Source organism: Prunus mume, linkage group LG2 (assembly GCF_029339155.1).
Source record: "Prunus mume cultivar Tortuosa linkage group LG2, ASM2933915v1, whole genome shotgun sequence".
Lineage (NCBI taxonomy): Eukaryota > Viridiplantae > Streptophyta > Magnoliopsida > Rosales > Rosaceae > Prunus > Prunus mume.
The window spans coordinates 15,637,621-15,653,692 of record NC_142699.1 but is presented as its reverse complement, the minus strand read 5'-3'; the positions used below and the strand labels follow the sequence as shown (position 1 = coordinate 15,653,692).

General features: G+C 38.6%; 2 protein-coding genes across 4 annotated transcripts; both read left to right on the top strand.

Annotated features, from left to right (window-relative positions):
- Positions 1 to 2,676: 2,676 nt before the first annotated feature.
- Positions 2,677 to 6,339, top strand: LOC103321120 (ribosomal RNA small subunit methyltransferase J). Its single transcript, XM_008222882.2, has 6 exons — positions 2,677 to 3,191; positions 3,330 to 3,428; positions 3,817 to 3,994; positions 4,346 to 4,443; positions 5,830 to 5,891; positions 6,044 to 6,339. The coding sequence occupies exons 1-6, from the start codon at positions 2,724 to 2,726 to the stop codon at positions 6,144 to 6,146; spliced, it is 1,008 nt and encodes a 335-aa protein (XP_008221104.1). The 5' UTR covers positions 2,677 to 2,723; the 3' UTR covers positions 6,147 to 6,339.
- A 4,628-nt stretch (positions 6,340 to 10,967) lies between these two features.
- LOC103321122 (Radical SAM superfamily protein) lies at positions 10,968 to 15,801 on the top strand. 3 transcript variants are annotated; one of them, XM_008222883.3, is made up of 7 exons: positions 10,968 to 11,127; positions 11,208 to 11,259; positions 12,298 to 12,949; positions 13,123 to 13,280; positions 14,729 to 14,900; positions 15,218 to 15,328; positions 15,457 to 15,801. In XM_008222883.3, the coding sequence occupies exons 3-7, from the start codon at positions 12,377 to 12,379 to the stop codon at positions 15,538 to 15,540; spliced, it is 1,098 nt and encodes a 365-aa protein (XP_008221105.2). In that variant the 5' UTR covers positions 10,968 to 11,127; positions 11,208 to 11,259; positions 12,298 to 12,376; the 3' UTR covers positions 15,541 to 15,801. The 3 variants fall into 3 exon arrangements, with proteins under 3 accessions (XP_008221105.2, XP_008221107.2, XP_088901514.1); XM_089045388.1 differs by lacking the exon at positions 11,208 to 11,259 and adding an exon at positions 11,260 to 11,319 and having other exon boundaries at positions 10,990 to 11,127; XM_008222885.3 differs by lacking the exon at positions 11,208 to 11,259 and having other exon boundaries at positions 10,980 to 11,127.
- The last annotated feature ends 271 nt before the right edge of the window (positions 15,802 to 16,072 follow it).

Sequence of the window (16,072 nt, the reverse complement as noted above, 5' to 3'; positions counted from 1 at the left end):
TATATATATATATATATATAAACACAAAATCTACTATAACAAGAGAGAGAGTGATGTGAAATGTTGAAGAATTAGGCAAAATTGGAAGAAGAAGAAGTAGTAGTAGTAGTAGTAGTAGTAGCGTGCCAAAAGTACCATAATCAACCGAGCATATCCAACATCAAAATGACTAGCACCAAGGCAGACACGCCTTCTTCGTCGTCGAAGACAAACATTATTCAGTAGTAGACCATGCAAACTCCAAGCCGAACCTAATCTCCAAGGACACGTGACTTGCACAAAGTTCTACATTGAAACTTTGTGCAAACCACCCACTTTCACTTCCTTATAAATAGGGAACAATACCTAAGTAAAAAAGGTAACTTCTCTATCACTTTTACTGTTATTCTGCCAATTTTACCACACTTAGTGACTTAAGTATCGAGAGCCTTCTACCGCACCACACCGGTGTCCGAAGCTTAATGATCTGCTTCTCCTACTTTGTCTTCCGCAGGCTCTCTCCTTACCGAAGGTCTTCACCTTCTCCCCTGCTGAAGACTATCTACTTTCTTTCTAAGTTGACCTCCCAAAAAAAGCATCAACAGACTCGTCCAATATCAGTACTCCTACAACAACACCCACTCCCGCCATCTCTACTCTCTCTCTCTCTCTCTCTCTCTCTCTCTCTCTCTCTTTAAATATAATAGCAATGGAAGAAGGAACGAAATATGGAGAAACTGGTATGGGCAAACTGAAAGGAACTGCTCCTTTCTAATGAGGCATCTTAATAAAGAGCAAGGTTTAATAAACAATCACTCTAGTCGCGCACTCTAGTATCGTTGCGACTATACTCCTTGAATATAGTATATGAAATAGTACGGCCGCACGACTATACCATTCTCTACTTGTTTCTTCAGCAACTGCATTTCTTGGACGAAAAGTAATACTACCACTTTGTGGCACTACACCAATTCCATTGTTCAACTTGCCTTGGAGAGGTCTGGTTTCTCCTCAACTAGTTCTACTAATTATGTTGTTTGTCAGTCCTGTTTAAAAGGCAAATTTACTAAGCTTCCTTTTTCTTTGGTGTCTTCAAAGTCAGCAACACCATTTGAGGTTGTTCATAGTGATCTTTGGGGACAAGCAACACCATTTTTTCTTACTTTTTTTAATTAAATAGTATGCCCGCGCGGCTATACCTTTTTTGACACGTAGTATAGCTGCACGGCTATACCACGATTTTCCTACAAAATAGTATCGATGGGCCGCTATACTTGTTTTGACACGCAGACACCTAATTGCTACGGAGCCGTCTTTTTCAAACACAAATTAGTATAGCCGGGCGACCATACTCGATTTTTTATTTTTAAAAAAATTGTATAGCCACGCGGCGATATTTGGTTTTACTAATGTTTCTAAAAAATAATATAACTGCCCAGCTATACCGTTTTTGACACGTAGGCAACTTGGCGTAGCGGCAACTCTATTTTTCAGATATAGTATAGCCGGACTGTACTCGATTTTTTTCCAATTTTTTTAAAAATAGTATAGCCTGGCTTTACTTTTTTTTTAATTTTTTTTATAAAATAAATAGTATAGCCGATTGGCTCGTTATATAAATATTTGGATCTTTTTTTCATTTAAGTTTTATCCCCTATTTTCGTTTATCGATAAGGATAGTTTAGAATCCATTACTATTAGGCTATTATCCGAGTCTTTGTCTATTGTCCCCTTTTAATTTTTTACTTTCCCAGAGTTTTTACCCACATAAAGAATTTAGCATTTTCACGTTTAATACTCTATTATACACATAAGTATTTTTCAATACTACATCCGTGTTCTGTACATGTGTTAAAGACTCGGTAAAATTCACGTTTTTAAGAAAACAAATATAAAATACTCGTATTGTACGTATTTCTCATGTTTCATACATATATTTCAAGAAAATTTTCAGTAAGTCACACTAAATTGACGTATTATACAAAGAACTCTCACATATTATTGAATAAAAATAATATATATTAAAAAAATAAAAAAATTTGGTATATAGTGGCCAATTAATATCTGCTTCAGATATGTTGAAACTAGCAAATTAATATCTATCAAGTATAAACGAATGGAAGTAGGAGGGTCCTTTTTTCTTCTTTTTTTTCAATTAAATAGTATAGCCGTGGGGCTATACTACGATTTTTTTTTTCTTAAAAACCGGTATAGGCGCTCGGCTATACATATTTTGACACATGGGTGCCCAGTCGCTAGGGAGCCCTTTAAAAATAATAATAATATAGCCAACCGGTATACTTGGTTTTTTTTTTGTTAGTATAACAGCGTGACTATACTTATTTGGACACATGACGCCTAATCGCTAGACGAGTCCCTTTTAAAAAAATAAAATAATAATAAATAAATAGTATAGACGTACAGCTATACTTGGTTTTATTAATGTTTATAAAAAATAGTATATCCGATCGGCTATACCCTTTTTTTTACACGTGAGCAACTAGGCGTTATGCGGGAACTCCTTTTTTTCTTTTTCATAAATCGTATAGCCGCACGGCCGTACCCGATTTTCAGCCTCTCTTTATAATAGTTGCCAAAAAAAAAAAGACGGTTTACAGAGGTTTTGCATTGTAAAAATAAAAACTACCAATATGAAAAATCACTTTAAAATTATAATTTTCCGAAATAATAAGGGTTGTAGGCAGCATAGTTGAATAAGCCAAGTGAGGAGAAGAGACTGGCTCATGGCTTTCGCTTCTGCGACTTGCTTTTCTTCCCAACTGCAAGTGCTTCTTCCCCGCAGCCCCTCAAAGAGTTCCCCGTTCGTATTTCCTTCTTATAATACTCGTCGTGTCACAATTACGTTCAGACCTCTCAGTCTGACACTCAGAGCACGCAGACCCTTATGCGTTCTATCAGCGGCGGCGAAGAGTAATTCGGGTTCGAATTCTAGTGTTAACAAAACCAGTAAAGAAGAAGAAGAAGCAGTTGAAGAGGTGGAAGAGGATCTGCCATGGATTCAGGAGAAAGCCTTGGACCTCGTGGAGTTCACGGGCTCCGTATCCCAGGCCATTCCTGGACCCAGAGTGGGCACCAGCTCTCTCCCTTGGATTCTGGCTCTTCCTCTGGCCTATGCCGGTCTCACTTTCGTCGTTGCCTTTGTCAAGACCGTTAAAAAGTTTTCTTCCCCTCGACAAAAACGCAAGAGACTGGTCTGCTCCTCTCTCTCTCTCTCTCTCCCCCCTGTTCTTCTTCTTCCTATTTCTTTTCCCTTCATTTGGTTTAGGGTTTATGGTTTAGGAACTAATAGTATTTAGTTTCGCTTGACTTTATTAATTGTCTTGTAACAGGTCAATAAAAATGCTATGCTATGTAAATCAATAGACGACTTGTTTCAAAGTGGCGCAGATCAACCCAAACCTGATGCTTTGAACCAACTTGTGCAGAAGGTGACATTTCTACTTATACATGACCAATTCAGATGCTGGTCTCTTCATGGGATTGTAATTTGTAAAAATTACTAGTACTCTACACCATTAATGTCATAATTTACCTTATCATGGTTACACTATTGTCAACTCTGCTGAACCAAGTAGCTGTTTGTTGGCTTATTGTTGACATGGGGTCGTTTTCAAAATCATTAATTTGTTCAATTGGATTGGTTTTCCTGGAGCAACCCTATCAGTGCAGCTATATGGCTCTTCTTACATTTATAAATTGTCTCCAAACTATTCAATGATTACTGTCTCCTTCTAACAATTTCATTTGTGTTGTTTGTGCGTGCATGTAAACTTTTGCCATTTTGAGCTTGTTAACAGCCGGTAATCAATTTTTCAGACTGGTTTTGGCATGGAGGATATTTTGCGAAAGTACATTCGCTATACTTTGAATGAAAAACCGTTCAACCCAGACGTGGTTTCCAACTTAATTCAGCTCAGAAAAGCTTCCATGTTCGATGACTCTCGGGTTGCTGAAATTCTAAATGAAATTTCAAGAAGAATTGTACGAGATAAAGGTAACTAACTCATCAAACAACTGCTCTCATTACTTGTATGGTCTAATTACAAAACATTTCATTTTCCATCGAAAATTAAATAATATGCTGAGGACCATACCACTTCCTCCTACATGTGAGTTAGTATGCTTAGAATGTGCACTCTTTCTTCTACACTAATCTTTTGATACCCCCTTATCATTAAACATGTGAGTTACAAAAGATGGATGCTTCTAGTGCATTTAGAACGAGCACTCTTTCTGCTATACTAATTGGTTGCTTTACCATTTAACGAACTTATCATTGAGAAGTTAGAAAAGTGCTTTCCAAAAAAGTGCTATCAGATGCTGACTACTTGTTTGCGACTTCCAGGCCCAGTTGTAATGGATATTTCAGGCTACACTGAAAGGGGTTTCAAGAGAAAACTAGCTGTTCAAGCCCTTTTTGGAAAGGTTTTCTATCTGTCAGAGGTAAGGGACTGAAGAGTCAAAAAAATGACTCTGATCAACTCCTTGTATGTTTCAGTTTTCCTCACCATCTTTTTTTTGTCATTAAAATTCTATTCTTCTCGCATAAAGTCACACGATACACATATTCCCATTTTGTGGTAATTTTTCCAATTATTTTGTTCAGTTAGACATGGTCAAAAACTACCGCATGATAAGAAAAAATATTTCACTTATTTTATTTAAGTTCCCAAACAAGTTCTTGCCAGTTGTGCTACGCTGGAGAAATTCTTCCATACAAAATAACCCTCTCACCTTCCTCATTTCACATGCTGGTCGCATGATCAATTTGTTGTGATGAGGGCGGTCTCGGTATGTACCCGCTGGATGCTAGAATTTTTTTCCTGCCGCGAATTCATTTTTGCTGGGAATGGTCAAACATGTTTTTACACATGTGAGGGTTACGGTCCGAACTCCATTGGTTAAATTATCTAATTGGGTCCCTAAAACATTTTTGTACAGAGGTGGTTAAGTTTATGAATTGTGAGCACGAAAATAGTGTTGTGCGAAAATACTCCAAGACTTTGTTGTTGATGGAATATGCGCAGCACACACACAAACCCCGTTAGAATAAAACACACACACACACCAGGAAGAGAGTAAAGCAAACACACAAGAACACAAAGATTTATAGAGGTTCGGCCTTGTGCCTACGTTCTCTGGGTGATCCACCCAAGAAATTCACTAGTATGTAAGAATAACTTTGGTTACAACTTGAACCCCCTTAGCTCTCACAAGAACTCTAGCTCTCTTTTCTCTCATCCTTGTTAAAACCCTTGATGCCCTTGTAAACATCCTAGAATTCCCTCTTAAATTCTCTTGTGCCTTGCTTCAAAATTAACCTAGCCCTAAAAGTCCTATTTATAATGCATAAGACTTTCAGCTACAAGTTAACTAGGAATAAGAAACTAAAACCCTATTAAATTAGGCTAGAAAACTCCAAAATAACAGAGACGCGAAGGCCAAAACTGGAGCTCCCTGGACGAAAACCCGGTTGCCTACTCTATTGCTGCTCTTCCTTGCGATTTCTTCATTTCGTCCCGCTGCTCCCTTGCAGCCCTTTTGGTTTCCCCTTCTCCTCCGCATCTATGGTGAGCCAACTTCAGCAAATAGGTGTCATTTTGGTACCATAGCCTCAAAGATTCTGAGTTTTTACATAAGTGTATAGAACAGCTTTTCCTCCCCCCTCTTTTTGGGTTGAGAAATCTGCATATCATCACTAAAATTTCATTGATTTTTTTGTCATTTTATGATTAGTTCTTGCCTTGTTTCATCTTGGTTATTATCTTGGTTATTTTGTGAATCATTTACCTTCAATATGTTAATAATCTTCTTGGAAAATTTTGGCAGCTGCCAGAGTTCTGTTCGAGGGATAGCTCCTTAATTGTCAAAGAAATATTTGGTGTTACTGAGTAGGCCTCTATCCTAATTTTCAGCTCTTATTTAATTTTTTTAAAAGAATGAGGGAAAAAGAAATGGCCATGCCATTGTGATCAGAACGAAACTTTAAGATCAATGTTTTCGGTGCTCTTGGTTAATTCTTCTTCTTTTCTCTTATGCCCAGTGAAGATGCAGACAAATTACGGATACATGCGATCTCTGAAGCTGGCGATATGGATTCCTTGGAAAAGATGGTTGATGCTTCAGATTCAGATGAATCTGGCTAGGGCTCTCTCCTTCTTGATTCACGTACTCCATATCCAAGAGTTTTGGCTCAGATAAAAATTCTGTCCATATAAGCGTAATCTGTTTCATTTCTGGATCATGTAGACTTAAAAATTTTGGTTGCAGCATCAGCCCAGATTCTGTCACATAAAGTGTGTATTATCTTTATTTTTAAATAGGATAATATTTGATTTATACTGGAAATTAATGGTATATTTTTGAGTTTCCTATTTGAATAGGGTACCAAACATCACCCTAAATTTCTGATATCTATGAAGATGGGAGTAATAAACAAGTTGACGGACGCTTTGCTATATCAAGCGTTTATTTTCTGCCATGGCGAGATGCCATCTTCTAGCCCACGTCTGATTCTAAATCTCCCCTATAATAAACGCTGGTGGAGCAAAAAGAAAAGATAGGTGTTGTAGAAAAAGCAGTAAAGTAAATAAAACAAAAGAAAAATTAGGTATTAGACATAATTAACTTTACTAATTAGTAATTAAGACATAGGGCATTTTGTTTGGTTATTTATTTTATTTTATTTGTGATGAAGAAGGGAGGAAAACCCCATAAACAAAAAACCAACTAGCCAACACTAATCATCTGAGGCTTCACAACCCCCAACAAATCATCAATAAGGATAAAACTAATCCAAACCGGAGCTTCATCAAAATAGCAGACCCCCAAATCCATATTCAGACTCCAATTAGCCAAACAATCTGCAGCAACATTCTTTTCCCTATAAACATGAGTAAGCTCAACAAATTCAAACTTACTCATCAAAGCAATACTACTTGCAATCACCCTAGCAAAAGGATGAAGACAACTAGGAACATGCTGCTTGATAAGCTGAACAGCAGTCATAGAATCCATTTCAATAGAAAGCCTAGCCACCCCTTTAGCCGCAACAAGCTTCAAGCCAAAGAATAACCCCTAGAGCTCAGAATCCAGAGTTTGTCTAGTTGTTTGGGATTATGCCAAAGAAGAGGTCCAGATTCGTTGGGCTTGTCTAAATTATAAAGGTAAAATACAATTTCACCCTTTCGTTTAAAACCATATCTCAGCCCCTCTCTCTCCTCTTCCTTATTCACTTCATCGATGACGACGCCTCCTCTATCATCTTCCCTCTTCTCTCCATCAACGATACGACGTCCTCTCTTTCTCCTCTTCCTTCTTCGCTCAATCAACGACGACGACACCCGCTCTCTCTTCTCTTCCTTATTTGCCCCATCGACAACTACACCCTCTCTCTCATCTTCCTTCTTCTCACGCAAAGCTCAGTTTTTCATCTGTGTTTTCTAGATCAGATTCTTATTTCAATTTTGTAGATCCATTAGGCCAGCCTATATGGATCTAACAATAAATCCGTTATTTCAATTTCCTAGATCAGATTCTTCTCACACGAAGTTCAATTTATGTATCTATTGATTTATTAAGACTATATGGATCTTTAATGACACAAATTTTTTGACAAGAACCGCCCTCAAATTCCTCGGAATCTGGGACGGATCCCGCCTAATTACCGACATCAACCCGATGCCAGGCCCACTTACTAAAGACTGAGACTTTCTACCAAAAATTTGGCAGAGTCTCCCCTGTAAATTGAACATTTCCAAACTTCAACTTGTTCAAAATTTACAGTTAAATACAACCAACTGGCAGCATGCTTTACAAGCAATAAAATAATTTACAAACAAGGCCTCCGGCCTCACAAAATTTAAACCCTCAGCGGGTGATACAGAGCATATCTACGAATTCAAAATACAACCAAGTACCGTTTAAGCTGAAAGGAAAAAGTACCAAGAATCTCTACTAAGACTCGAGTTCCAAGATGCACCCGGTCCGGCTCAATGCAGAGCTCGCATCTTGGTGGGGCGCAAAAAGAAAGTTGTGAGTGGACAAAAATTAAGTTCAGTTCAAGCGAAATCAAAGTAGTGTAACCCCCACCTTTATAAAAACATGCAATGAAACCATAAGCTTAACAAAACTATCAGAAACAGTAGATAAACATATACTAACACATATATACCGGATCTCAAATCCGTAATCCGTGAATAATGCTTCACGAAACCCACCACTCAACTTAAGAGTCCCGAGAGATTAGACTCTCATGAACGTACTCAAAGGTACGACCGGCGAGGAAGTATCCTTACCGAGAAATAGAACGAAAGAACATTCATTCATATATATATATATATATATTTATATATACAAATACATACATAATAATAATATGATATAACATAATAATAATAATAATAATAATAATAATAGTATATAAATATAACCAATATTTAATTGTACCGGGGAAACAATCCAACCGGGGGACTGTTTGACTAGTCCACATGGCAGAGCCATTCCTCAATTTACCATGTGTCTAGGGAACGAGCCGTCCAACTGGGGACTAACTCTCACCAACACGTAGCAGGTGATATCAAAGCTATGCGCTGAAATACCGATCCTACGCGCATAGACTACCCCAAATCCAGGGTCCACAAAGCAACATCCCCTCAAGGATGTTCTGAGTTCTAATAATTTCAAAAGTATCCAATATCCGTAACCAAATTCAGATCAGGGGAGGTACATGAATTAGTGCTTAACGCACTCCAATTAACAGATCAAACATTACCTTTCCATAGTTCATATTAATCACCAAGTACCCCATGCATAGCCGCATGTAAATATAGTTTCTCAAAATTCAAATATCATAATAAGTTTTACGAAAACCTCGAAATCCCATTCGAGCGTATATAAATAATTAATAGACATAATAAAACAATATGCCATATTCCCATGAATAAAATCATACTAAGTTTCAAAAGAAAAGTCCACTCACAAGTAGTCCCACACAGCTTGACCCTTAGAGGTCCGCTGCTGCGTATCTTTGGGTGAGATCACGATTCAAAATACGAAAATGCGATGAATATCAAGCGCTTCAAAACAGAACTTTAAAATAAAACCCTAGCTTCTCGGGAGTTCCTATAGGTTTTACGAGGTCTAGGATACACGTCCTGTAAGTTTGGTCCGAAACGGATGGTTAGATCGCTCACGATCGCACGATTGGACGATTCTGAAACCCTCACCCTAGGGTTGGCATTTTCGGAGTATCCGGGACTCAGTTTTACGATCCGTCGAATCCTACACGATCCTAAGGGTATCTAAAGAAACATACTTCAATTTGAAAATGATCCATCGGAACATATCGAACCCGAATAACGCACAATATGCGATAATCCGTTCGATAGTCAAACGACCTCGGAATCGAGATCCGCGAAATCCTACGCGCTCGCAACAACGTAAAGATCACATTGGAACAGTTTGCAGCTCCACCACACTTGCCCACGCCGCCACACGCGCTGGCAGCAAGCGGGTGTGCAGAGAAATTTCGACGACGGAAAATCTCCAAATCACAAGTCATCCTCCCGGCTACAGATCCTACTCAACAAGGGAAGCATTTCATTCAACTACGGCCAAGCCCAAAACCACCGGGAACTGGCCGAATTTCGAATTGAAAACCGGCCAAAAACCTAATTCGAAAATAACTTCCAAAACCTCAAAATCGTTTCCATCCTAAGCAATAGGCAACTAGAACAGATAAAAAGAAGGAGAAATCTCACCTTTAACACCGGAAAAGGATGACTGAAGCGGTGGTGCAACGATCGGAAAACCTCCGATTTGAACTAGTCGATATTGCTGACTATTCTCAAGTTTTCCGGCGACGAAAACTAGTGGGTCTTGACCAGGACGTCGAGACGAAGCTTTTGGGACCAATCTCGAGAGCTGAGGTGGCCGGAAGTGATGGCGGCGTGGATTTTTCCGTTCGGGTGAATAATGACGAGAAAGAGTTCGCGAGAGAGAGAAAGAGTGAAATGAAATTGAAGAATCTGATTTTTTTTACAAATACCCTTTTCGAATTATTTACGATTTTGCCACCAAAAAAAATTTCATCGCCAAAACTTCGTTATAACTCCAATTCAAGCCTACCGTCTGTCTACGAATTCATCTCAGAACCACCTACGCAACCAAACCACTGGTGGACCCAAAATTCTTCCGACAAGAAAATGACCGAAATACCCTACCCCAAGGGTAGTTTCGTAATTTTGTAGTTAATTTAATTTTAACCTTTTGAATTGGAAAATTAAATAGAGTCGGGGTGTTACATTTTTGTTCTCGATATAGTCTTAATAAATCAATAGATACATAAATTGAACTTCGTGTGAGAAGAATCTGATCTAGAAAATGGAAATAACGGATCTATTGTTAGATCCATATAGGCTGGCACGAATCTGATCTAGAAAACACAGATGAAAAACAGAGATTTGCGTGAGAAGAAATAAGATGAGAGAGAGGGTGTCGTTGTCGATGGGGCAAATAAGGAAGAGGAGAGAGCGGGTGCCATCGTCGTTGATTGAGCGAAGAAGGAAGAGGAGAACGAAAGGGCGTCGTATCGTTGATGAAGAGAAAATGGAAAATGAGAGAGGGGGTGTCGTTATCGATGGAGTGAATAAGGAAGATGAGAAAGAGGGGCTGAGATATGGTTTTAAACAAAATGATAAAATTGTATTTTACCTTTATAATTTAGACAAACCCAACGAATATGGGCCTCATCTTTGGCCTATTCCAAAATAACAATTCTTTCCTAGGTATTAAAACCCAAACAAAAATGCCCAATGTCTTAAATAATAATTAGTAAAGTTAATTATTTCTAATACTTTATTTTTCTTAATTGTTAACACACTAAAACAGAACAGGGGTTAAAAGTGAATTTTTATTTTTTTTCTTCACTGAATTACTATTTCTGCATTGGGTGGAATAGCTAGTAGTAGAGTACCAACCCAACAAATGGCGGAAAGTTCAAGGTGGAACAAGGTTACAAGTAGGGTGCTCTCCTTCTCTTCTATGTCGTCTCGTCGCTCGCTCCTCTCACTCTCAGTCTCTCAGCCGCCTCCGCCTCCGCGCCTCTCTCCTCTCAATATCACGCAGGTCAGCTTCTCTCATCTCTCTGTATTTTATCCCTTCGATCCTCTTGCTCCGCTAACTCTCTCTCATCCAAAACTTCTCAGCCTCTCCGCTCCATCTCAGCTAACTCTCTTTCTCATCTCATCTCAATATCAGGTACGTATGTGTCCTCTTGCTCCAATTGCTCTGTATTTCAACTTGATTTTCCAGACTTAGGTTTGTGGAAATTAAATTGGGGATTTTGTTTTAATTGTTCTGTGGTATGTTTGTTTAGACCTGTTAATGAATAATGAATCAAACACATTGTCATAGAAATAATTACCGAAAAAGTAATGCTAGGACATCAAATGTTTGAACAAAATTTGAGTGACACCATGAATGTAATTATCAAAAACTAATAAGCCTCTTATAATTAACCCAAGTTTAACCCAACCATCCCTCCCACCAGCTCTTACACTTGACAGAAGAGCATAATATATCGTCGGCTAGTCAAATTGCTCATCGTCAAACTACTGCACCACACTGCTGCTCAACAACCTCACAACCACACCATCAGTTTGCAAATTTTAGTAGAACCCGAAACGTATAGAATGGCTAGATCAGAGATTAATTGAAACACCTCAGTAATTAAAAAAATTTCACAAATAATCTGCAACCAGGTCCTGTATGGCTTGATGTGGTTGTGGGGTGTTTCTCAAAACTCAATCCCGCGTTTTCAGTTTTTTTTTTTTAAATGTGGAAAACGTCTTTTAGTTATTGTTCTGTTTTCTGTGTTTTCAATTATTGCTCGTTGAGCGCATTTTTCATCGTTTTCATTTTGCAGAAATGGAAAACAGCTCCTCAAAACATTAACAAATGGGCCCTTAATTTCTGAGGCATTAGTTCTTTGTTTTTAGTTAATTTCTGTTGGTATTAGTTCATGGTTGGGAATAATATTATTCTGTTGGTATGCCTGGGAAATTAACCAACTGAATGATATGCTTGGTTAATTTTTGTTGTGAGCCTGTTTGGTTTGTTTTTAGGGTAAAATTACGTACTTTTTATCTCTGTTTTTTATTTTATCAAATTATATGAATCCGGCTTATTTATTTATTTATATCCAAATGATATGAATATGTTTTAGTCTGTTTTTTGGTATAATGCATGGGCTGTTTAGATTCTGTTTTTAAGATTGAGGCACTATTACAAACGCAGGAAAAACAAGGAGGCTCCTTCAAAGTGAAATTGGTGGTGGATTGCAATCAAATCTTGAGAAGAGAAGAAAGAATTGAAAATGATGATTCAACAGGTGCAATGTTCATCATGTTGGTCAATAATCCCAATTGATATTCCAAAAGGCCAGATTATGTCTGCAGCAGCAGGAGGAGCATCATCATCAAAACCCTTGAATGTGCAATCAAGGTCTAGGAGGTTACGATGTGAGGCGGTGGTGGGGGGCCTGCACACGGGGAGAGACCCAAATGTGAAGAAGGCCGACTGGTTAAGGCAGAAAGCCCCACAAGGAAACAAGTATGAGGAGGTCAAGGAGTCATTGTCCCGTTTGAATCTGAAGACGGTGTGCGAGGAGGCCCAATGCCCAAACATCGGGGAGTGTTGGAATGGAGGTGGGGATGGCATTTCCACTGCCACTATCATGCTTCTTGGGGACACCTGCACCCGTGGCTGTCGTTTCTGTGCCGTCAAGACCAGCCGAACCCCTCCACCTCCTGATCCCATGGAACCTCTCAACACTGCTAACGCCATTGTCAGCTGGGGTGTCGATTATATTGTTTTAACCAGCGTCGATCGTGATGACCTGCCTGATGGTGGAAGTCGACATTTTGCTCTGACCGTCCAAGCCCTCAAGGTAATTCTCTCACCCCATAACTAACTTTGCATCTTTCCTAATCATCTCATACACACATAACCTTCCTCCTCTTGCAATACTCACTGTTTGTTTGGCAACATACTGAGACAACATAAGCCTTGACTTGATTGTAATGCATTCAACTAATACAAACTTATTTTGCACTTTTGCAGACTCTCAAACCTGACATCATGGTTGAATGTTTAACTTCTGACTTTCGTGGTGACTTGACGGCTGTAGACACTCTGCTCTACTCCGGGCTTGATGTCTTTGCTCACAACATTGAGACCGTCAAACGCCTCCAGCGAATTGTCAGAGACCCTCGGGCGGGGTCAGATGCACTACCCATTATCTTATTTTTCTTCTTCTTTTTTCTATTTCTTTTCCCCAAAGCCTTTCAGTTATATATTTTGCTTACTAGTCATCTGCATCATGCACTACCCATTGTCCGTTTAACTTGTTGTTTGGGCATGCTTATTATGTTCACCCACAAATTAGCATAAATATAGTTGGAGTGTCATTTCCATTATGCTAGCAGCATAGATTATTCACATCCATTCACCATATAGCTTAAACAAAGGGAAATTAGACACCAAAGGAATTCTTCTGGGTTAATGTGTACCATAATTTTGATATTAGACACAGCAGCACATTTTCATTAAACCACATTGATCTATACACATGCCTGCAAGTGCGTGTATAAGCGCCACATGCTTAGGCACAGATGCTCAAACTTATTGTATGCTTACACACAGAGAAATGGGGCTACTGAATGTCATGTGTTGTAGATGTTCCCTTTTTGATAAGTCAACAGGCTCATCAAGTTATATCAAGATATGCATTGCTTACTTATCTATTCCCTTTCTCCTCTTAGCATAGCTTAGCTTGTTCACTTGGGGATAGGCAGACGGGTTTTGAGTTAAACTTAAATGTGAATGGTACATAATTGGTGTTGATCTTAAAGGATTTGACTTTGAAATCCATATATTCCCATAGTTTGCACATGAAATGTGGTCTGTGAATTGTGAAGTTTGCATTTTTCAATGATGTCAACTAGAAACTTGGATTAAGCAAAATTGTTTTAAAGAATTTTCGATTCAAATGGTCTCTTAACTAAATTCTTCGTTCAAATGGTCCCTCAACTCTTTATTATAGGGTGAACTGGTCCTACCGTAAGAGTTAGGTCTGCACCTTATGATAATCATGCCACTTCCTTTCTGAAACTTATAAATTCTCTTTACTTGGAAACTTGATTCGTATAAGTTTGCTTCCCTCTCCATGTCCAACCAATGGATGCAAGTGTTGGGGACCTCTAGTTGAAAAAATTAGTGAGATTGAGTTGTAAGTGTCCCATGTTTGCACCAATCCAAATTCATCTGATCATATTCTCACATCTTAACTGTTGGTTTTCAGCGATAGACCACATTAACCACTTTCAAAAGCCTTGATATGGAGAAAAACCTGTCCAGGCATCCCTCTCAGAATCTGTCTACCTGCTTTGTGGCTCTTTGTAGTTATGAAACTTTGGATGTGCTCTCACTCATTGTAACTTAAGCCTCTTTAAGTTGACGAAATGACACATACGGAACTTCCATGGATTTCTAGAGCGTGGAAAATCATCCGTCTGTTTCTAAGAGCGTCAATCCAGTTTAGGGGTAAATGTCTCGATAGTAGGGTAGTTAACCTAGTACATCATCTGCTTTTCATAGATTAGTTCTCATTCTGAAATTGTGCTCACTGCTGCTACTTGAGATTATTATATTTAATCTGGTAATGCAGGTATGAGCAGAGCTTATCTGTTCTAAAGCATGCAAAAGAGAGCAAGAAGGGGATGATAACAAAAACTTCTATAATGTTGGGCCTGGGAGAATCAGACGACGAGTTGAAGCAAGCTATGGCTGATTTAAGGGCTATAGATGTTGATATATTGACACTTGGACAATATTTACAGGTTAGTTAATACACATAGCTTTCATGTATTTAGCATTGAGTACTTCATGCAAATACATTGGAACTTACAGTTGTAAGACTGGTGCCATTTCATATGAGTCCCCAAGGTTGGACCGGGTTAGCCCTGGAATTTTGGCTGTCTATTCGCGTTGTATAATTGAAGAATGGCTGTAATCTGGCCCTGTTTACCCGTGGTAGTTTTTATTTGCATAAGCGATCCACTTTACTGTTTCTGAGGCAATCCTCAAATGAGACTATGTTACTCCAGTAGAATTTTGTGATAAAGACTTCGATTCTAAATTGCTTAAATTGTTGCAGCCAACTCCATTGCATTTGACGGTCAAAGAATATGTTGTCCCTGAGAAATTTGTTTTCTGGAAGGAATATGGGGAGTCTATTGGGTTTCGTTATGTAGCCAGTGGGCCCTTGGTGAGATCTTCATTAATGTCAATTGTATAGAACATGAGAATTATCTTTTGTTACCATTCTTGATTGAATGCAGTAACCTAGTTTTGCCATTATTGATGAGAAATCTCTGTGTCGATTAATTTTTTCAGGTCCGGTCCTCATATAGGGCGGGGGAGCTGTTTGTTAAGACAATGGTCAGGGAAAGGGTTAAGGGCTCTACTGGCATATTTTAGCAACTTTTATGGACTCCCATTTTAATGGCTACCGAAGCAACAAGAATTTAGTGGCATGAACAGCTGAAAATAGGGCAAATTTGTAGTTGCAATGAGCCAATGACCATAATTTTTTTTTTTTAGGTTCTGAGTTTCATAGGTTTGCTATAGAAGTATCTGTTCAATTGAGAATGTTGATGTGCCGTGCCGCAATCATTTGTTTGTGAACATAATTACTTTTGCGTTCAAGTTACAGTCAATTGACCCCAATAATTCTTTTTATTTCCCAAAATCTCAAGTAAACATATGCACAACGTTATCCTTAATGTTCTTCAGCTTCTTAAGGGGAGGGACAAAATGTTTAGTGTTCACGCCCCACAATGATAAATTTTTGGCTCTGCTGACTTCTGATGGCATCTAAAAATCCGAATTAATTCTCAGTTTAGGTATAGAAGACGAGATAAATTTGCGTAGTTGAACTTGAGGGAGTTGCACAGTTGGGACAAATGGTGGTTGTTACCTGGATGGCGAAGCTGTCAAAAATGAAAACGAA

What these genes read in the sequence shown, in the direction of transcription:
- LOC103321122 (XM_008222883.3), top strand. Translation starts at nt 12,377, where the DNA reads ATGATGATTCAACAGGTGCAATGTTCATCATGTTGGTCAATAATCCCA. An exon ending in TGACCGTCCAAGCCCTCAAG is followed by an intron (nt 12,950 to 13,122) that starts GTAATTCTCTCA and finishes GCACTTTTGCAG; the next exon opens with ACTCTCAAACCTGACATCAT. An exon ending in ATGTAGCCAGTGGGCCCTTG is followed by an intron (nt 15,329 to 15,456) that starts GTGAGATCTTCA and finishes TAATTTTTTCAG; the next exon opens with GTCCGGTCCTCATATAGGGC.
- LOC103321120 (XM_008222882.2), top strand. Translation starts at nt 2,724, where the DNA reads ATGGCTTTCGCTTCTGCGACTTGCTTTTCTTCCCAACTGCAAGTGCTT. An exon ending in AAGAATTGTACGAGATAAAG is followed by an intron (nt 3,995 to 4,345) that starts GTAACTAACTCA and finishes TGCGACTTCCAG; the next exon opens with GCCCAGTTGTAATGGATATT. An exon ending in GAAATATTTGGTGTTACTGA is followed by an intron (nt 5,892 to 6,043) that starts GTAGGCCTCTAT and finishes TCTTATGCCCAG; the next exon opens with TGAAGATGCAGACAAATTAC.